Below are 22,964 nucleotides of genomic sequence, written 5' to 3'. Positions count from 1 at the left end.
GTTTCTGGGGAAAAGGGATCAGTGAGTGACTCAATGTTGCTCCAGAGCTGGTTCTTCTGCCTAGTGTGAGGCAAATTTTCCTTTCAATAAAATACTTGAGTCCCACCAACAATGAACAAGTGTACCCATTTCCCCGCATCCTCGCCAGCACTTGTTGTTGTTGGACTTCTTAATGGCTGCCAATCTTACTGGAGTGAGATGGTATCTTAGGGTGGTTTTGATTTGCATTTCTCTGACTGCTAGCAATGGTGAGCATTTTTTCATGTACTTGTTGATTGATTGTATGTCCTCCTCTGAGAAGTGTCTGTTCAGGTCCTTGGCCCATTTGTTGATTGGGTTATTTGTTATCTTATTATCTAATTTTTTGAGTTCTTTGTATACTCTGGATATTAGGGCTCTATCTGAAGTGTGTGGGGTAAAGATTTGTTCCCAGGATGTAGGCTCCCTGTTTATCTCTCTTATTGTTTCTTTTGTTGAGAAAAAACTTTTTAGTTTGAGTAAGTCCCATTTGTTGATTCTGGTTGTTAACTCTTGCGCTATGGGTGTCCTATTGAGGAATTTGGAGCCTGACCCCACAGTATGTAGATCATAGCCGACTTTCTCTTCTATCAGACGCCGTGTCTCTGATTTAACATCGAGCTCCTTAATCCATTTTGAGTTAACTTTTGTGCATGGCGAGAGAAAGGCAGTGTGGAGATTTCTTGGAAAGCTGGGAATGGAACCACCATTTGACCCAGCTATTCCCCTTCTCGGTCTATTCCCTAAAGACCTAACAAGAGCATGCTACAGGGATACTGCTACATCGATGTTCATAGCAGCACAATTCACGATAGCAAGATTGTGGAACCAACCTAGAAGCCCTTCAATAGATGAATGGATTAAAAAAATGTGGCATCTATACACAATGGAGTATTACTCTGCATTAAGAAATGACAAAATCATAGAATTTGGAGGGAAATGGATGGCATTAGAGCAGATTATGCTAAGTGAAGCTAGCCAATCCTTAAAAAACAAATGCCAAATGTCTTCTTTGATATAAGGGGAGTAACCAAGGACAGGGTAGAGAGGAAGAGCTGGAGAAGAAGATTAACATTAAACAGGGATGATAGGCGGGAGGGAAAGGGAGAGTTAAGGGAAATTGCATGGAATTGGAAGGTGAGCCTCAGGGTTATACACAATTACATATAAGAGGAAAGGAGGAGTAGGATAAAAATTATATAAGTGGAAGAAACGATTTTTAGTAGAGGGGGTGGAGAGAGAGAAGGGGAGGGGAGGGGAGGGGAGGGGAGGGGGGATAGTGGAGAATGGGATAGACAGCAGAATACATCAGTCACTAGAAAGGCAATTCATAAATCAATGGAAATGTAACTGATGTGACACAGCAATCTGTATACGGGGTAAAAATGGGAGTTCATAACCCACTTGAATCAATCTGTGAAATATGGTATATTAAGAACTATGTAATGTTTTGAACAACCAACAATAAAATATTATTAAAAAAAAAAGGAAAAAAAATAAAAAAAATAAATAGAAAAAAAAATAAAAAAAAAATAAAAAAAATAAAATACTTGATGCATCAGATATAATGCCTTATGTGTCTTTCACTCTGAATTTTTCATTTTTTCACACTCACACCATCTTTGTCCTGGTGAGTTTTAAATTTTTCAGCTATGTACAGGATTTTTATCATGCTGGTACAATGGGCTCGTTGGGTTTGCTGATCTCTGCCAGTTAGGCTTTATTTTATTCAACCCTACATGTCTTCAAGACTATTCTAAATGGCCACTAAGGTCATTTCCTTGACCATCTTCTCTGGTAGTACCACTTCCACCAGCATTCCTTCACTTTCCAAGGCCCCTGTGCTCCTGAGTTCTGTGAATGGTGGTACTGAATGTTGGCTTTCTGGTGGCAACTTGGGGACGCAGAGCCTTCCGTCTCTTTCCTCTGCATCTAGGAAACTAGTGATGAAGGATTTTTCATGAGGGGTCAGGAAGAGGACAAGAAAAAAATATTTGAATCCTGCTCTATAATTTCTGCATAATCAATGATAGACCAAGGAGTTTTTGTTGTTGTTGTAGCTTTTTTGTAATATTACATCTCTTTAGCTCAGGACTGCCTTTCATTTCAATCAGAAACCTTCTGCCTTCAAGCCTAAGAAATAGCTTAAAGTGAAATACATTAGGGAAGGGGGTCAGGTTTGATCAATAATTTCAGAGAAATGGAGCCAAACCAGTTCATTCTTTCATTGTGAAGAGGTTGATGGTGATTCTTGGCTAAGATGGCATAGCCACTGGAAACTGCAGAGCCTGCCAGGTGTATCACAGCTTGCTTACTACATTCGTACTTCTCCTGTGTTTGCTTCAGGCACAATGGTGGATTTTCCAGGATATAGTCTGTCGGGTATGATTGCCTCCTTCTTATTCATCCTGCTGACAATGAAGAAATCAGGTAGGATCCCCTTCTTCCCTTTAATGTAACTTCCCTGTGATACAGTCCAGGTACAGAGTGTGCAATTCAAAAGGACTAGTAGAGTATTCCAGAGTGCAGATCCATCCCAGAAGCTTGGGAGGCTGAGGCAGGAGGATTGTGAGTTCAAAGCCAGTCTCAGCAACTTAGCGAGGCCCTGAGCAATTCAGCAAGACCCTGTCTCTAAATAAAATATAAGAAAGGGCTGGGGATGTGGCTCATGGTTAAACACCCCTGGGTTCAATTACTGGTACCAAAAAAAAAAAAGTGTGCAGATTCATAATGCAAGACCTGTGTTCCAAAAAGGCTTCCCATTCCCAGCTGTGTCATCTTTGAAAAGTGACTCAAGGACCTTATGCTTTTGTTCTTCATCTGTAGCATGAGAATAACCATAGTACCTACGCTTCTTAGGGTAGCACAGGCTTTGGAAGTCCCCGAAGCCGCGCAGAGAAAGCACTTGGATCAGTGGCTGGAAAACGCTGAGTCATTTATCTATTCTCTTACTACCATGTGTGACGGAGCTTTGGGAACAAGAAAAGCAGCTGCTTTAACCATACATTATGTGGCATAAAAAATTATAAATAAGAAACTAGAAAAGACTTCCAAGAAATGGACTTGGAAATTTCAGGAGCTGAATTTTATCAATCAAAGTGTGCCTTGAAAAGAATTATGAAAATTCAATGTGGGAGGGAAATATCACAACTCCAAGGAAAACTGCAGCCAGGTGAGGTAGAGAAGTACACTGGACGGGGAAACACAGGCTGCAGATTCAACACAGAGGAAGTTGTGTGATGTGATGAGGCTGCTGTCCCCTCTCTGCAGTTTCCTGACCTATAAAAGAGGTCAATCAGAGGGCTGACTTTGTATCTCCACTCCATCGATGAAGGATGCAAACAGACCTCTATTCAAATTTGATAGTGACTTTTTGAATTTTTTTTAGTTATATATGACAGTTACTCTATTTTGACATATTTATAAAAACATAGAGCATATCTTATTCTAACTAGGATCCCAGTCTTGTGGATGTACACGATGTTGAGATTCACTGTACTGTATTCATATATGTTCGTAAGAAAATCATGTCAGATTCATTCCACTGTCTTTTCTATTCTCATCCCAACACCCTTCCTTTCATTCCCCTTTGTCTAATCCATTGAACTTCTCTTTTTTTCCTTCCCCTCCCTTTGTTCTGGGTTAATATCACATATCAGAGAGACGATTTGACCTTTGGTTTTTTTGGATTGGCTCATTTCACTTACTGTGATAATCTCTAGGTCCTTCCATTTGCCAGCAAATGCCACAATTTCAATCTTCTTTATTCTGAGTAATATTCCATGGTGTGGGTGTGTGTGTGTGTGTGTGTGTGTGTGTGTGTGTGTGTATCACATTTTCTTTATCCATTCCTGTGTTGAAGGTCACCTAGGTTAGTTCCATAGCTTAGTTATTGTGAATTGAGCTGCTATAAATATTGATGTGGCTACATCACTATAGTGACACTGATTTTAACTTCTTTGGATATATACTGAGGAATTAGTTATAACCAGGTCAAATGGTGATTCCACTAGTAGTTTTTTTGAAGAATCTCCATACTGCTTTCCAGAATGTTGCACCAATTTATAGTCCCACCAGCAATGTATGAATATGCCCTTATTCCCACCTCCTCACAATATTGATTGTTACTTGTATTCTTGATAATTGCCATTCTGACTGGAGTGAGGTGAAATCTCAGTGTAGTTTTAATTTGCATTTTTCTAATTGATAGAGATATTGAACTTTTTTACATATTTGTTGACTGTTCATATTTCTTCTTTTGAAAAAGGTCTGTTCAGTTCCTTTGCCCATTTATTTGTTGTTTTTTCTTTGTTTTTGTTTTGTTTTGTTTTTGGTGTTAAGCTTTTTGAGTTCTTTGTATATTCTGGAAATTAATGCCTTATCTGAAGTGTACAGAGCAAAAATTTTCTCCCATTCTGTAGGTTCTCTCTACATGCTCTTAATTGTTTCCTTTGCTATAAAGAAGCTTTTTAGTTTGATTACCATACCATATACTGACGATCAATTTTATTATTTGTGCTTTAGAAGTCTTGTTGATGAAGTCAGTTCCTAAGCCACCATGTTGGAGTATTTGGCCTATATTTTCTTCTGTTAGGTACAAGTTTTCTGGTCTAATACTTAGGTTTTTGATCCACATTGGGTTGAGTTTTCTGCAGTGTGAGAGACAGGGGTTAAATTTCATTCTACTACATATAGATTTCCAGTTTTCCCAGCACTATTTGTTGAAAGGTTTGTCATTTCTCCAATGCATCTTTTTGGTGCCTTTGTCTAGTATGAAATAACTGTATTTATGTGGATTTGTCTCTGTGTCTTCTGTTCTTTTCCATCAGTCTTCATGTCTGTTTGGGTGCCAATGCCATGCTATTTTTTTTGTTACTATAGCTCTGTAGAATATTTTTTTTGAGAAATATCAAACTGTATTTCACTTCAAATATGGATTTTAAATAGGCAAATGATTTTAGAGAAAGGTTACTTTGCACCATATACAAATGGAGAATGTGTTAGAAAATAATAATAAACTTATTATGGAGAAAAAAAACATTTTTTGCACATATAGAGCACAATTTTTCATATCTCTGGCTATACACAAAGTAGAGTCACACCATTTGTGTCTTCATGCATGTACTTAGGGTAATGATGTCCATCTCATTCCACCATCTTTCCTACCCCTATGCCCCTCCCTTCCCCTCCCTCCCCTTTGTTCTATCTCGAGTTAGTATAATCCTCCCATGCTCACCTCCCAACCCCATTATAAATCAGCATTCTTATATCAGAGAAAACATTTGGCATTTGATTTTCTGGGATTGGCTAACTTCACTTAGCAATATCTTCTTCAACTCCATTCATTTACCTGCAAATGCGGTGATTTTATTCTCTTTTATTGCTGAGCAATATTCCATTATATATGTGTATGTATATATATATCTCACATTTTCTTTATCCATCCATCTACTAAAGGGCATCTAGGTTGGTTCCATAGTTTAGCTATTGTGAATTGTTCTGGAATAAACATTAATATGGTTAATATGGTTGTGTCCCTGTAGTATGTTGTTTTTAAGTCCTTTGTGTGTAGATCAAGGGGAGGGATAGCTAGGTCAAATGGTGGTTCCATTCCAAGATTTCCAAGGAATCTCCCCCACTGCTTTCCAGATTATCTGCACCAACTTGCATTCCACCAGCAATGTATGAGTGTACCTTTTTCCCCACATCCTCACCAACCTTATTGTTGTTTGTGATCTTAATAGCTTCCATTCTGACTGGAGTGAGATGAAATCTTAGAGCAGTTTTGATTTTCAATTCTCTAATTACAAGATTTGTTAAACATTTTTTTTATATATTTGTTGTGCAAGTGGTAAAAATTTGCTCCCCAAATGTAGGCTCTCTATTCATCTTACTGATTATTTATTTTGCTGAAAAGAAGCTTTTTAGTTCGAATTCATTCCATTTATTGATTCTTGATTTGAATTCTTGCGCTATAAGAGTTTTATTAAGGAAGTTGACATGATGAAGAATTGGGGCTACTTTTTTCCCTATTAGATGCAGGGAAATATTCCCTATTAGATGATTTAATTACTAGGTCCTTGATCCTCTTTGATTTGAGTTTTGTGCATGGTGAGAGATAGGAGTTTAATTTCATTTTGTTGCATGTGGATTTCCAGTTTTCCCAGCATCATTTGTTGAAGAGGCTATCTTTTCTCTAATGCATATTTTTAATGCTTTGTCTAATATAAGATAATTGTCATTTTGTGGGTTAGTATCTGTGTCCTCTATTCTGTACCATTGGTCCACCAGTCTATTTTGGTGCCAATACCATGCTGTTTTTGTTACTATTGCTCTCTAGTATAGTTTTAAGTTCTGGTATTGGGATTCTACCTGCTTCACTCTTCCTGCTAAGGATTGCTTTAACTATTCTGGGCCTCTTATTTTTCCAGATGAATTTCATGATTGTTTTTTCTAGTTCTATGAGGAATGTCATTGAGATTTTTTTTTAAAGATTTTTTTTTAAAGAGGGAGAGGAAGAGAGAGAGAGAGAGAGGAGAGAGAGAGAGAGAGAGAGAGAGAGAGAGAGAGAGAGAGAGAGAATTTTAATATTTTATTTTTTAGTTATCGGCGGACACAACATCTTTGTTTGTATGTGGTGCTGAGGATCGAACCCGGGCCACACGCATGCCAGGCGAGCGCGCTACCGCTGAGCCACATCTCCAGCCCTGTCATTGAGATTTTGATTGGAATTACATTAAATCTGTATAGTGCTTTTGGTAGTATGGTCATTTTAACAATATTAATTCTGCCTATCAAAGAACAAGGGAAATCTTTCCATCTTTAATTTCTTTCTTTAGCATTCTGTAGTTTTTCATTAAGTTGATTCCCAAGTATTTTTTTTTGAGGCTATTATAAATGGGGTAGTTTTTCTCATTTCCCTTTCAGAATATTTGTCACTGATATACAGATATGCCTTTTATTTATGGTGTTGATTTTATATCCTGGTACTTGGCTGAATTCATTTACTAGTTCTAGAAGTTTTCTGATGGAATTTTTTGGGTCTTCTGGGTATAGAATCATATTGTCAGCAAATAGTGCTAATTTGAGTTCTTCTTTTCCTATTCATATCCTTTTAATTTCTTTCATCTGTCTAATTGCTCTGGCCAGTGTTTTAACAACTATGTTCAATAGAAGTGGTGAAAGAGGGCATCCTTGTCTTGTTCCAGTTTTTAGAGGGAATGCTTTCAATTTTTCTCCATTTAGAATGATGTTAGTCTGGGGCTTAGCATAGATTGCTTTTATGATGTTGACATATCTTGCTAGGGATAGCAGGAACATATCTCAACATTGTAAAAGCTATCTGTAGAGTAATTTAAAGTCTGGTACTGTGATGCCTCCTGCTTCACTTTTCTCAATAAGGATTGTTTTGGCTATCTGGGCCTCTTATTTTTCTAAATGAATTTCATGGCTACTTTTTCTATTTCTATGAAGAGCATCATTATTTTAATAAGAATTGCATTAAATCTGTTTAGTACTTTTGGTAGTAGACTTTTTGACAATGTTAATTCTGCCTATCCAAGAACATGGGAAATATTTCCATCTTCTAAAGTCTTCAATTTCTTTCTTTAGTGTTCTATAGTTTTCATTGTAGAGATCTTTCACCTGTCTTGTTAGATTGATTTCTAAATCTTTTTCCCCCCAAGGACATTGTTAATGAGATAGTTTTACTTATATCTCTTTCAGATAATTTATCATTGTAGCATAATGGGTGATTTATGGGTGTTAATTTGTTTGTATACTGCTACTTGCTGAATTCATTTATGAGTTCTAGAATTTTTCTGGTGGAGTGTTTGGGGTCTTCCAAATATAGAAGCATGCCATTGTCAAATAGGGAAAATTTGAACTCTTCTTTTCCTATTCATATCCCTTTAATTTTTTCTTTTGCCAAATTGCTCTGGCTAGAGTTTCAAGAACTATGTAAAATGGATATCATGAATGGGAGCATTCATATATTGTTCCAGTTGTTAGAAGGAATGCTTTCAATTTTTCTCCATTTAGAATGATGTTGGCCTTGGGTTTAGCATAGATAGCTTTTACAATGTTGAAGTAGGTTCCTACTACCCCGTATTTTTTCTAGTGTTTTGAACATGAAGGGGTGCTTTATTTTGTCAAATGTTTTGCATCTATTGAGATAATAATATGGTTCCTGTTTTTAAGTCTACTGATGTGATGAGTTAACATTTATTGATTTCCATATGTTGAACTAACCTTGCATCTCTGGAATGAACCTTACTTGATCATGGTGCACTATGTTTTTAATATGTATGTGGATTGCCAGTATTTCATAAAAAAAAATTTTTGTATCTATGTTCATCAAGGATATTGGTCTGAAGTTTTCTTTCCTTTATGTGTCTTTATCTGGTTTTGGTAGCAGGATGATATTAGCTTCATAGAATGAGTTTGAAAGGGTTCTCTCCTTTTCTATTTCATGACATAATTTGTGGAAGATTTGGGCTGGGGTTGTGGTTCAGGGGTAGCGCACTTGCCTAGCATGCATGAGGCACTAGGTTCCAATCTCAGCACCACAAACAAATAAATAAAAATAATAATAAAGGTCCACTGACAACTAAAAAAATAAATAAAAAAAATTGTGGAAGATTGGTGTTTGTTTGTTCTTTGAAAGTCTGGTAGAACTCATCTGAGAATTAATATGGACCAGGGCTTTTCTTTGTTGGTAAGCTTTTAATGGAATCTTCAATTTCATTATTTGTAATTGATCTGTTTAAATTTTCTACATTCCTCTGGTTTAATTTGTTCAGATCATATGTCTTTAGAGTTTTTTTTTTGATGTCTTCAAGATTTTCTAAGTTATTGGAGTATAAATTTATTTTCAAAATAGTTTCTGATAATCCTATGGATTTCAGTTGTGTTCATGTGATATTTCTTTTTTCATCACAAGTTTTAATAATTTGAGGGTTTTTTCTTTCTTTTAGCTAGAGTGGTTAAGTATTTATCCATTTTATTTATTTAAAAAAAACCTTTTTCATTGATTTTGGGAATTTTTTGTTATTTTAATTTCACTCATTTTGGCTTGATTTTTAATTATTTCCCATCTTCTGCTGATTTGAGTGTTGATTTGTTCTTTTAAGCCTTAAGATATAATTTTAGATTATTTATTTGGTGACTTTCTTTCAATGAATGATCTCAATGCTATGAACTTTCCTCTTAGAACTGATTTCATAGTGTCCCAGAGATTTTGATATGCTGTATCATTATTTGCACTCACCTCTAACAACTTTTTTATTTCACCATGATTTCTTCTGCTATCCATTCATCATTCAATAGCACATTAATTAGTCCCCAGGTGTTGCAGTAGCTTTTATTTTTATCTTATCATTGATTTCTAATTTTATTCAATTATGTTTTGATAGAATGCAAAGTATTTTCTCAATTTTTTTTTGTATTTGTTAAGGGTTGCTTTGTGGCCTAACATATTTTTTAGAAAATATGGATTTTTTTAGAAGATGATCTATATGCTGCTGAGAAGAAAGTCATGAATGGATGAAATATTCTATATATGTCTGTTTAGTTCTATAGCTTCTTTATTTAGTTTTTGTTTGGAAGATTTATTGAGTGGTAAGAGAGGTAAGATAAAGTCACCCAGTATTGTGTATGATCTATTTTAATTCTTGAAATTGTGAAGGGTTTATTTGATGTATGTAGATGCTCCATTGTTTGGGGCATAAATATTTGAGATTGTTATGTCTTGTTGATGTATAATGCTCTCATAAGCAGTGTTAAATGTCTTCTTTGTCCATTCTCATTAACTTTGGCTCAAAGTCCACTTTATCTTATATGAGGATAGAGACCCTTGCTTGTTTATGTGATCCATGTGAGTGATATGTTTTTTCCCATCCTTTCACCTTCAGTCTGTGGATGACGTTGCCTATGAGTCTCTTGGAGACAGCATATTGTTGGGTCTTGTTTTTTAATTCAATCTGAAAATCTATGATTTTTGATTGATGAGTTGAGGCCATTTACATTCAATGTTAATATTGAGAGATTATTTTTATTCCCTGTCATTTTGATTCATTTCTATTTTTTTTATTTGAATTAATTTCTCATTTAATTGAGCATTCTTCTTATAGTTCCTCCTCTGTTGGTTTTAAATTTTATTTTTCATTTATTCTTTATCATATATTTTATTGAATATGTTTTGTACTACAGGCTTTCTAAGTTGTGAATTATTTTACCTTTTGTTTATTGTGGAACATTTTTATTTCATCTTCAAATTTAAAGCTTAATTTTGCTGGATATACTATTCTTGGTTAGGATCTATTTTCTTTCAGAGCTTGGTATATATTATTATAAGACCTCCTAGCTTCAGGGTCTAGGCTGAGAAATCAGCTGAAATATGGATTGACTTACCTCTAAATCTGACCTGCTGTTTTTCTCTAGCAGACTTGAAAATTTTATCCTTATTCTGTATGTCAAGCATACATACATAATAATGTGACTTGGTGTGAGTCTGTTGTAATTTCGTATGTTTTGAGTCCTGTATGCCTCCTGTATATAATTTTACATTTCATTCTTAAGATTTAGGAAATTTTCTGCTATTATTTCATTGAAAGATTGGGCTTCATTTATTCTGATAAATCTTAAATTTGGCCTTCTCATGTTATCCCATATTTCTTGAAAGTTCTGTTTATGGTTTCTTAATATCTTTTCTCCACGGTCAACTTTATTTTCAGAATTATATATTTTGTCTTCATTGTCTGAAATTGTCTTTCAAGTGGTCTAGTCTGTTGGTGATGCTTTCCATTGGCTTTTTAATTTGGTTTATCAATTTCTCCATTTGGAAGATTTCCATTTGGTTCTGTTTCAAATATCTATCTCTTTCTGTTGTTTTTCTCTCTGATTTTACTCTTTATATAATCTTTTACTTACAGATTAATTTAACTCTGATATTTTATTCACTGTGATATCATTGGATTCTGTTATGAGGTATTTTGGTTTGTTTCCAATGGTTCATTCCCTTGCTTTTTCTTATTGTTTGTGTGTCTACCCAAACATGGCAGAGCTTCTACACCATGAACTTATGGAGTCCCTGAAGATTTCTAGTACCTCATGGTTTAGAGGGAGACAAACAATAACAACCAATGCAAACAATATAAAGCATTAAACTAAATACTTATTTCTATTATGATATCTACAAGGTTAATTAGCACAATAAACAGAAATTGTATGGTAAGCCAACAGTAAAAACAATAAGTTTTAAAATGGGTCTGCTCTTTCAAAAGGTAAACAGGGAGAATGCAGAAGAGATGTAAGATATGATGATTATGAGGGAGGAGAGAAAGTAGAAGTAAAAAATTAAAGGAAGAATAAAAAGAGAACAATAGAATTTGGCTGTTAGCAAAAGAGAGTGCTGCCCCTGACCAGCATTCGGGCAGCTGAAATTAAGATTGTTTATTGAATTTGCAGGGCCACCAAATAAAACACAGACACAATTTACCTTTACATAAGCTTCAGGATGGCTTCCCTGCTATTGGCCTCAGGCTCCCCAAAAGGGAGAACAAAAGAAAATCATGAGAGGCTGATGAGAGAGAGAGACAGAGAGAGAGAGAGAGAGAGAGAGAGAGAGAGAGAGAGAGAGAGAGAGAGAGAGAACGAGCATGCTCAGAAGTGAATTTTTATTGGAAGGACTCTTCTTTTTAGAAAGTTCTATCCAAAAAAAAAAAAAAAAAGGCAGAAGGGGCAGGGTTACAAGGGACAGATGAGTATAACTCAACTATAAGGGCACATTCCACAAAGAAGACCCCTTGCTATTCGAGCTAGACCCCACCCAAGCCACAGAAAATGCAGTGGTTGGTCAGAATCTGAGGCATCAGGACTGGAAGTGTGGGGTCATTCATTGTGGCTCCCCACAAAAGAGAATAAAGAAAATGAACAGATGAACAACAATATAAAACCAAACCAAAATATGCTAATCAAAGATCCTAGCCCTTAACAGAGACATGAAAACTAACTACCTTCAAAAAATTCTAGAAATGAGAAAAGTAAGACAAACATGTATATGTACAAATGTCCATGAAGCATTCAGCACATAATAAAAAAGGAGAGAGAGAGTGGGGGTGGGGGAGAGAGAGAGGAGAGAGGAGAGAAAGACAGAAAGAGAAAGAAAATATTCTTGATAAAATGTTAAGGAATTGTTTCCCTTGCAGTGATCAAAATTGTCAATGATAATATATATTGGTTGTCTGCTCCCAAGTGTCTTTCTTTCCAGTTTTTTTTTCCTTAAGGTATGTATTGTGCACAAGAATAGTAGCCACAGTCTGTCAAATCTTCCTCTTTTTGTGTTGTTCCTCAAGTTGCCAATTGGAGTTCAAAAGTTCTCAGCTTCTCTTCTGGGCAGTATGGGGTGGGGCAGTTTGGAGAGTGTGCTTCACTCTCAGGATGGGGTCACTGTAGAGTTCTGGGAGAGGAGTTCCCAGAGGTGGAGCTCCTAAAGGCAGGGTTTAGGTTTATTTAGTACCCTGATGCTTTGCTGAATGGTGATTGTTCTGAAGATTTTAAATCAGCACACCTCCACAGCCAGGCAGCTGCCAATCCATGCTGGGAGTCTGCACCCTAGGAGTCTCCCCTGAGTTCCCTTTGTGCAGTGCAGGAGCCAATACTTTGTCCCCCTCCCTCAGCCACCTGTGGGTCCTACCCTTCCCAGCCTCCTGGGCTCAATCTCTGAGTACCCACTCACATCCACTCACACACCCACACCCCATCTTGGGTGTCTTTCCCTCACAAGGATATAGTATAGTTCACCCACTGGGTCAGTCCAACAGTATCCTAATCTCTGATTTCTCCATATCAAGACACACCACAGTGCCACCTAAATGTGGGTCCTCCTACTCCCCCTCCCCGATTTGCCCCAGACAGATTTGCTCCAGCTGGCCTATGGATTTTTCTTCTTTTATTTTATTATATCCAAACTTCTGAGTTCCTAAGCTATTCTAAGAGTCCAGTATTTAAATCCCAGTAAAGTCCCTCTTATAACACATTTCACTGAGACACTGTTTATCTGCTTTCCTGATCCCACACCACAGAACTTGAAAAGCAACCACCTCTACACCACTATTTTTCTCAATGTCCCAAGTTCTATAGTGACTTCTTGAGCAGCATCTGTTTTATATTGAGCAGCAACTCAATAAGATGTGTTTTTAGTCTTAGGAGGACCGAAATCTGCACAGAAAAGGGCAAGTGGCCCTGCATCCACCACAAAATGTCTCTGTGAAAACTGCCTTGTTCACAGTCCCACTAATTAGAGTTTTATCTTCTCCACAAAGAAAAAAAACCTCAAGTTTTTTATTTAGGACACAAGTGATACCGAAAAAAACTTTAAAAATCTCATGAATCAATATATTACTTTAATTCTGGGAAAATTGCTAAAATGTTAATTACTAACAATTACAAAGTTCCCAACTAAAAATCAATTTACATATTAACTTGAGAATGAAACTCAGGTTGTTTTAGTACCTTACAGATGAAGAAATTAAGATTCCAAATGTCAAAGTCTCACTAAGAATAACAGATTTGCTCCCAAAGCTGTTAAGTGATAGATTCAGCATTCATGCTCAAATTTAATTACTTTTATTTGGAGAACACATTTCTCTTTAACAAGCAAACATGCAAATCATCATGCTGAATTTATTTAGAATAGATCCCTCTATTCTAACAGGTTGGACACACAAAAAGCAAGCATACTATTCCTCTGGTTGGCATTTCTGATTCCTCTTTTTCATTTTTTTTTTGTAGATGACTTTAGAGTGATTGGTCCTGCATATCCTATCCTTGCCAGGGTTGGGGAAGATGCCTTACTAACCTGTCAGCTCTTCCCCAAGAGGACTGCAATGCACATGGAGGTGAGGTGGTACCGCTCAGAGCCTGGCACACCTGTGATTGCACACTGGGATGGAGTTGAGGTCACCCAGATGCAGGTAGAGGAGTACAGAGACCGGATAGAGTGGATAGATGACAACATTGCCAAGGGAAATGTGACTCTGAAGATACACAACATCCAACCATCTGATAATGGGCAGTACTGGTGCCATTTCCAGGAGGGGAACTATCATGGAGAGAAAAGCTTGCTGCTCAAAGTAGCAAGTGAGTATCTGGGCAAAAACTGGGTCTCAGAGGGAGAAATATATTAATTGATGATAAGTTTAATGTCAGTTGAAGAATTTCCTTTGAATCAACATAGCAGTTTCCTAATGCCCAATCCTCTACCCTGAGCCATCTGAAAACAGGTGGTTCCAGAATCTCCAAAGTAAGCTCACAAAAAGTTTTCTCCAAAATTTAATTCACCTGAATTTTGAAAGTCCTTAAGGATTATTTGAAAGCCATGACATGTAATCATCAACAATTTTGCTAGGACACAAAATCATGCCAAATAAGGCTGATTGACAAGAGCAAGTCAATTGCTATGGCCATCTGACTGTCCAGCATCTGTATCTCAGTGGAATGGGTTGTCACTTTACCAACCTCATCTATGCAGTAATGAAATGTGAAACTTTTTTTGTCTAATGCCCCTTATTAGAAATCAACTGATGAGGCAAAAGAAATTAGGAGCTTTGTGCTTTTATAGAGATTATAATATTTTGTATTCTATGAATCAGGGGCTCACAAGTGCCTTTGGAAGCACCCACTGTGGATGGCAGGGTTCTTCAGAATTCTATCATGTTAGCAAAGGAGGAAGGAGTGGGAAGGCAGGAAATAACTGAATAACGGGTTTATCTTTGGGAAAATATCTGAAAAGTAAACCTGACAGGAATAGCTCCTCCATTATGCTTAAGGCAAAATGAGGAAAATTCTTTACCTCAACAGGAGATCAGTTCTCTGGAGATTTTAACATTTCTGACTCTGATTTACTTTACTCCTAACACCTTTTTTATTACTCATGATTATGAATGGTTACTATGTTCAAGATCATTTAAAGCAAAAGAATCATGGGACTCTGAGATATGAGTAGAGTGGGTACATACTGAAACACTGCACTATCTGAGACATTTAAAATTAAGGCAAAACTTTTCTATTACTCCAGGTAAGGGAGTGGATCTCTTTCTATTCACAATTGATAAAGACAAAATATCCATCTACAGAAAATATAGTCTCCTTTGGGTTTGAGAGGTGTAGTGTTGAATAGAGAAAGGATTTCATGACTACATAAATTGCTTAGGATTTCTTAAATATGTTTTTCCTAACAGAACATCTCCAATGGAATATTTAAATACAAGAATCTTCATGCAGTTTATCTACTGCATCCCAAGATTACAACCACAAACAAAATAAATAGAAACGAAAAGAATCACCCATGGAGGTGATTTCTAAATTTGTCCTAAACATTTTGTTTAAATTGGATTCCAGATACCATTCAAAATTTCAGACAAAGTGCCTGATACAGACAATATTAAGAGGAAAAGTGTTCAGAGAATAAAAGATCTAATGAACAAATTATAGTACATTTGTTTACAGTACTAGAGACACAAAGAAATGTTATGATGCCTCCCTTCCTTCTTATTTTCCTGTCCTGAAAAAAATATATTCAAGTTCTAAAATTTAAAAATCAAATTGGAGAACAAGCAAAATGTATCAGAGCTCCAACTTAAATAGGAAAAAAATTTTGGAACACTTTCTGCTCCCCAATCCCTGAGGTCCCACCATCTCCCTATGAGCAACATTACTGAGCTCTGTCTCCAGAGTTTGTACCTCTGTGAGCTCTAGAGCTCAGAGCTGTGACTTCCCTCCACAGATGTGGTGTCTGCCCCTAACATCCACATGGAAGGATCCAGGGAAGGTGAGGTCCAGCTTGTGTGCACTGCAAAGGGCTGGTTCCCAGAGCCCCAGGTCTATTGGGAAGACATCACAGGACAGAGGTTGCTGACTGTCTCCAAGCATATCACATCCAAGATGAAGAGGGCCTGTTCTACGTGGAAGACACCCTTGTGATCAGGAATATGTCTGTAGAAACTGTGTCTTGCTTCATCTACAACCCTGTCCTCACAGGGGTCAAGGGGGCAGTAATTGCCCTCCCAGGTCAGTGCTCTGCCTCTGGGACCAGATGCCTAGGTCAGCAGCAGAACTTCAGAACTGTGCAGCAACAACTCATATTTTTTTTTATCAGGAAAAGTACTACCATTTAATAATATGTATTAAAATACATAAAACATTTACCACTAGAAATATATATACTGCATTTTGATTAAATAGCCATTAATTACTTGAGTGATTTTCAAGTTCTATGTTTTCATCTATTTGCATTGATGTTTTCTACTTACAAGTATTTATTACATTGTAAATATAATTTCAACTAAAATGTTTTCCTATGCTGTGTTGTGCTAAGTACCCCTAGGAATCTGTCATATGTTAGTAATCAGAGATAGAAGTCTTTACACAGCAGCATCTAAATTATTAACTTATTTACAAATAGCAAAAATAAAATACTAAAAAAAACCCCAAATGTGATAGTGAAGTGTTGTGTCTTAAGTTACTGAAACCTATAGCAGGAGGGGTTTGTAGATCAGTGGAAGAGCACTTACCTAGTGGTGTGAAGCCCTGGGTTGGATCCTCAGCACCACATAAAATTAATTAATTAATTAATTAAATGTCTTGTGTCCACCTACAACTAAAAAATATAAATATATTTTTTACAAAACCTATAATATTGACAAAAAACATTTTCGAAGAATTTTAGAGGCTTAAATAATCTCACGATGTACAACTCAATGATAAATATTACATCTATCTGTCCATCTATCAATAAACATTTCTAATCATGTAAAAACTTATTGGTTTTAAATAACTTATAAGTGGCACACTCTAAATATTTGGATTTATCATTATTTATAATATAAATAGATAGGTTAAAATAAAAAGTAAGATATTACATATTAATGCTAAAAAAACCAATATTGTATATTCTTAGTTTGGAATTGTAAGCAATACTTGTTTATGTCCGTACAGTTTTATAGTTTCCATGAATTTATAAAAACAGGTATGTGTTATTTTTTTAACAGATAAATATCATTAGAAACAAACAGCATTATTGGGTTGATAGATCTGATAGTGTTTTTGTTGTGCAGATAAAAGGAAAGGCAAACGGGATCACCACATGATGTGTAGAAAAAAAAATATTTTCCGCATTTCATAGAGCTGACTTTTATTTCTTGGAAATAGTTTCTCTCCTTTCCCTTACACCAAATTCCTTAATACGGTATTCTCCACCCTGCCCCACCTTTTTTTTTTTTTTTTCCAGAGAAACTCCAGAGTGAGCTGGGTGAGTAGGACCCACAGGTGTGGTGCACTTCTCTGGCCCCAGAGGAGGGCGGAGCTTATGGAGCTGCTTCGGAACTGGGATCTGGATGAGACTGGAGGCAGGGCTTTCTCAGTGCCCTGTTAAGTTATAAGAGGAGACCAGCAAAGCTCAGTCTTCCACAGTCCCCTTCGGGGAATTTTCTGCTATGTAACCTGTTACTTTGGGAGATCATGGGGATCCAATCAAGACCCAGATGACACATTTGGGGACGTGTACATCATCTCTGCCAGGGTCTAGAGGAAAGGGAGCTGCCTTTGGCGTCTGCGCGGGATGGTATGGGTCAGCTGGCCAGCTTTAGAGGCCCTTTGAAAATATTCCTACTGCCGGTGAGGGCACTGTCAGTGGAGGTCACCTCCCACAACTCCCGCCCTCTAGTCATTATGGGTCCTGCACCTGCTTCTCACCCCAGAAGGTCCTTAACCTCATCACTATCGAAAGGAAGCTGTTAAGTGCACCTGAGATCCTGCCACTGGGGTGACAATTTTCCTTTTCTTCATGTGGTTTTTATTTACTTATTTTTTTTTTTACCTGGTAGTTGAACAGCAGATATTATTTTACCATGCCTAAGATGTGATTTAAAAAATAACCAAATGATGTTTGAGCCCCTTTCAGTTTCCTTTACCTCCTTCCAACTACTTGTTTCTATGGCTTTTCTCCCAGCCCATGATGATGCATCTGCTCTCTATTTACACATGAACCTGAATGGCTCATTATATCCTTCATCTGTACCATTGTCCATTAAGTCACCTGTGGGAGTGTGTGTGTGTTTGTGCGTGCAATTGTAAAGGGCTTAAGCATACTTTATTTAACCCATGTAGGAGTTTTTGAGGGAAATTAAGATGGTAAACACAATTCCAGTCTCTGCCAGAATCTAGTGTGACACCTTTGACTCCATGGGGCCACAAATATAAAGGGATGGGCCTCAGGAAGGTCAAAGATAGCTCCACAACTTGAGGACAAACCCAGTCCTGTGAGCTTAGCCTTTCCAGCAGGATCTCCCTCTGCCTAGGGCAGTAAAGGTGCCTGATCAGACAGAAACTTTAAGGAGAAGAACTTGTTAGTGACACATTAGGAAGCTAAGCCAGTGTTTGGGGCAGGCTGACACAAGTCTCTGTCCCTCAGGAAAGTCTTAGGCAAAAAGTCACTCATCTGAGTTTTTGAGCCAACTCAGAATGCCCACTGGAGACCCAGCACACAAAATACAATCCTATGTTGTGTTGTTCCTAAATTTTGATGATCTTCCAGGACCACAATTATATAGGATAAAAGCACAGAACTTCCCTGTGCTCCTTGCCAGGTGGGGAGGGCTGTGCCCAGGAGGTGGGAGGATGTGCTGTGGTAACTGAAGAGTTCAGGAGTTCTATAGCTGCTGCCTCTGTGGTATCCTCATAATTAGGGGCTCAGAGGAAGCACCCATGCAAAGGGCCATGGGCCAACACAATTCTCAACCCTATTATTTCCAGAGCTCATACCCTGGCAAATAATTTTATTGACTTATAACAATAATGACTAGTTTTGGAAATCTTAATTACATGCCAGGTATATAAGTGCTTTGGAGGTATCATTTCATATTTCCCTACAGTAGTTAGAAGACTTTCAGGTCTCTATGCTTCTGCTCATGCTGCACAGTCATCTAAGTGCTTTATACAGGTTATTGGGGGGGGGCAGGGTACCAGGGATTGAACTCAGGGGCACTTGACCATGGAGCTACATCCCCAGCCCTATTTTGTATTTTATTTAGAGACAGGGTCTCACTGAGTTGCTTAGTGTCTTGGTTTTTGCTGAGGCTGGCTTTGAACTCTCGATCCTCCTGCCTCAGCATCCCAAGCCGCTAGGATTATAGGTGTGTGCCAGCACCCGGCTTATATAGGTTATTTTGTTTAACTGTGTAACAATCCTATGGTTTGGGCAGTAATATGCAAAATTTATAGTTTAAGAAACTGAGGCATATTCAGATTAGAAAGTATTCATCCAGCTTTGAAGTGATAAAAATATTTATTTTATTCTGGGAGTGCTAACTTTAAATGTATTCTATCATTTGTTTTTAAACTGCATAAAGTTTTGGGAAGGAGTGGGTAGTGACCCTTTTTTTTTCAGATTGGCATGCATCCTGGAAAGGTTCTTCTTGGAACAAGGGCAGCCTGTATCTTGATATCACAAGATCCCATCTTTCCAAGAGATGACCTTAAGCCTCATACCTCCCCGAGGATGCCTATGGGATATATTTTTAATTTTAATTTTTTGAATGTATTTTTTAAAAATTTATTTGTTCTTTGTATATATACATTATAGTAAAGTATATTTTGACATATTATACATACACAGAATATAAATTATTCTAATTAGGATCCCATTCTATAATTATTATTGTTGTTGTTATTTGTTTTTTTAGATATACATGACAGTTCAAAGTGGATCAAGGATCCCATTCTTGCAATTCCACATGGTGTGGAGTTTCACTGGTCATGTAGTCATATATGAACATAGGAAAGTTATGGGTTTCAAACCACACTAGAAATTCACTTGTTGGTGACATTTATTTGCTCCATTTTGATTTGTTCCTTGTATTTTGTCTTCTGTATTTAATAGCATCTTTAAAAGTGATTGGACCTTCTGAGCCCATCATTGTCAGAGTGGGAGAAGACATACAATTGACCTGTTCCCTGTTCCCCAAGGCTAATGCACAGAGCATGGAGGTGAGATGGGTCCAAGCCCACCGTTATCCTGCAGTTTATGTGTATATGAATGGGGACCATGTGGCTCGAGAGCAGATGGTACACTACAGAGGGAGGACTACACTGGTGAGTGATGCCATCCACTCTGCAGATACACAATACCACAGCTTCAGATGATGGGCAGTACCAGTGCCTTTTTGAAAAAGATGGTGTCTTCCAGAAGGCCAGTTTGGATCTGAAGGTGGTAGGTAAGGACTCTAGATAGATGTTTTGAATTTGTCACCTGTTCCTACTGCTTTAACATGTTCCTAGATAATTTCTGTAGCACTGAAAGTTTTCTTAATGTTTACTTGCTATCAGATTTATATTGAACCACCAATGTATAGGAACTATCATAGATACTTAAAATCCACAAATTCCAAAAAACCAAATTTAATTCTTTGTGTATGGAACTTGTATACTTCTGAGTATGTCCACAAAATTACCATATATTTAAAGAGGGCTGAGAATTTTACTCTATTTTATACAGGATTCATTATTTCACACAGTATGTTATTAAAATTCTGGGAAATATACCAGAAAGTATAATAATCTGAAGACTAAACTAGATATATCAAGTAAACAGAAATAATGTGGATTGACAATCTTGGTATAAATGGAGAAAGAAAGAAAATCACTCTCTAGAATTTATTTTCCAAGTTTAGCAAATGTCATTGAGGACACAGGTAAAAATCTTGAATATCTGAAATATGTCTCCCATAGATTTTCAATCTAAGTTAATAAACATATTTAGGGAATATCCACAGAAACACATGTTGAGAAGTTAAATGGGCCCATCTTTTTCTGTTATTGGACATGAACATTTATAATTTTAATCTTTAAGAATATTCCCTTACCTGGTTTCTTTTATCCTGTCAGTTATTTTGTTCTCAGGCAAAAAAAGGTTGAATTTAAAATCTTATTTTACCTTTTTATATGTCCTTGGATGAATCAGGAATATAAAAAAATAAATAAAACAAAACAAGAAAACACTCCAGCCAGTCTTTCTCTAGGTGGAGTGTCATTTCCCCTTAAGATTTTTCTCTCTTCCTGCAAGCCCTCTGAATCCTCCCAGCCCTTCTCAAACATAGTCACCAATAACACAACCACTAGCAGAGGCTCCATTCTTGGTTTCCTTGGTCTCTGTTCCCAGCTGTGGGTTCTTCCCCGAGGATCACCATGGAGGTGCTGACAGATGGAGAGGTACACCTGATGTGCACTGCAAGTGGGTGGTTCCCACTACCCCACATGCAATGGAGGGACATGGAAGGAAAGACAATACCATCAGCTTCTGAGATCCTGCATTCAGACAGCCATGGGCTCTTCCATGTGGAGACATTGCTACTGATCACTAACAGCTCCTTGGCAAATGTGACTTGTTCCATCAGCAACCTCCCTCGGGGTGAGGAGAAAACAGCGGCTTTTACTCTCTCAGGTTGGTGATTCTGTATATTCCTCTCAGGTTTGGAATTAAATACTAAGACCAACTCAGATGTTCTCATTTTATTGCTTTCTGTATCCGAATATAAAATATACATGTCTATATATAATTCTAATGAGATATCCTGCTATCTCTGACAAAGCTTATCTTCAGGACACATAGGGATCTTACTCCTCTGAGTTTCTTGCTTATAACCCAGATACAGCTCTAAAGTTATATTTATTGTTGGCTGTGCACTAAATTCTAATTATTGCCTCTAATTCTCTGTATCTACAAATTCTCTTCTTCTGATATGAAAACAATTTTAGCACTTTGTTTTTTCCTTTCTGGTGAATTTTATTATGGATTAGAAAATAATTTTCCTTAACACTATCTTTATGGCTGTGGCCTGGGTATTTTTATTATTTTGCCATTATTCCAGTGACTGTGATATAATTAGAAAAAGAGAAGGGAGAATAATTGTGTATGTACATTTCTGAAAGGAACAAACACTAAAGCTAGCTAGACAAAATCTTACAGTCTTCCCTCCCTCAGCAAGGAAAAGGGGACCCACTGCTTCCTTGAGAGATCTACTTCTCTTCCTCCTCTCCAGCCCAGGAACTGCTCAGATAAAAAAAAATGCACTTGGTATTTTCCTAGTTTCATGATTTACTGGGATTTGGGGATTTCCATTTTAGAGTCCAGGATGACATTTTCATGGGCAATACTACCTGTTTTGGGCTTGCTTCTTGCCATGGCCATAGGCATAATCTGGAGGAAGAACTAAAAGAAAGGTAAGTTAGGTAAACAGAACCAGTGTGAAGTGCACTTTGTGGTCGAACATACAATGTATTTTTTCCTGGCCTCTCTTCTCAGCAATCACATGTGGGAGGCATTCAGTGAATATTTGGTAATTAATGAAGCATGAGTCTACATTCATGTAATCAAGACTCAATGATGAATGAACTTTGGGTTTACAGTGATATTAGAAGCAACAGAATTAAAAAAAACCTATAATTTGAATCCCTGGGACCATTCCTCAGATAGCCAGTTAAGGGAAAGTAAGAAGAGATGTTGGTAGCATAGTCATCTTATTGTCAAGGCTAAGAGCTCAGATGTCACTGAGATTCTGTTGGCATGAAGATTTTTCTAAGACCTGTAACAATGCAATGGCCTACTTATTGGTGATTCCTGATTTATTGATGAAGGTCATCTCACATATTGACAAGTTATTTTGTGTACCCCAGAAAGTTTGTCTACTTTAAATTTCTTTTGTCATAAAAGCTTGTTTGCCTGTTTATATGTTAATAGCAGGAAATTAATACTTTTAGAAACTGATGAATTATCATAATGAATTTTTTCTTTACAGTGAATATGACCCTTGATCCTAATACAACTCACTCGAAACTGATTCTTTCTGAGGAACACAAGGATATGACCCAGGATCATTCATGCAGCTAGACAT

At 37.0% G+C, this 22,964-nt stretch overlaps 1 protein-coding gene across 1 annotated transcript; it reads left to right on the top strand.

Moving 5' to 3' along the window:
* Positions 1 to 2,369: 2,369 nt before the first annotated feature.
* On the top strand, positions 2,370 to 22,286 carry BTNL2 (butyrophilin like 2; the record flags this gene model as incomplete). The annotated part of the gene is given in 9 exon segments (XM_081293831.1): positions 2,370 to 2,448; positions 13,810 to 14,157; positions 15,803 to 15,948; positions 15,951 to 16,086; positions 17,306 to 17,326; positions 19,955 to 20,183; positions 20,185 to 20,288; positions 21,233 to 21,514; positions 22,198 to 22,286. Coding segments are annotated over 9 exon segments (1,434 nt in total).
* Between the last annotated feature and the right edge of the window lie 678 nt (positions 22,287 to 22,964).

Source organism: Spermophilus citellus (genome assembly GCF_964194105.1).
Source record: "Spermophilus citellus genome assembly, chromosome: 5".
Taxonomy (NCBI): domain Eukaryota; kingdom Metazoa; phylum Chordata; class Mammalia; order Rodentia; family Sciuridae; genus Spermophilus; species Spermophilus citellus.
The sequence above is the reverse complement of the archived record's forward strand: the minus strand, read 5'-3'. Positions and strand labels throughout refer to the sequence as shown.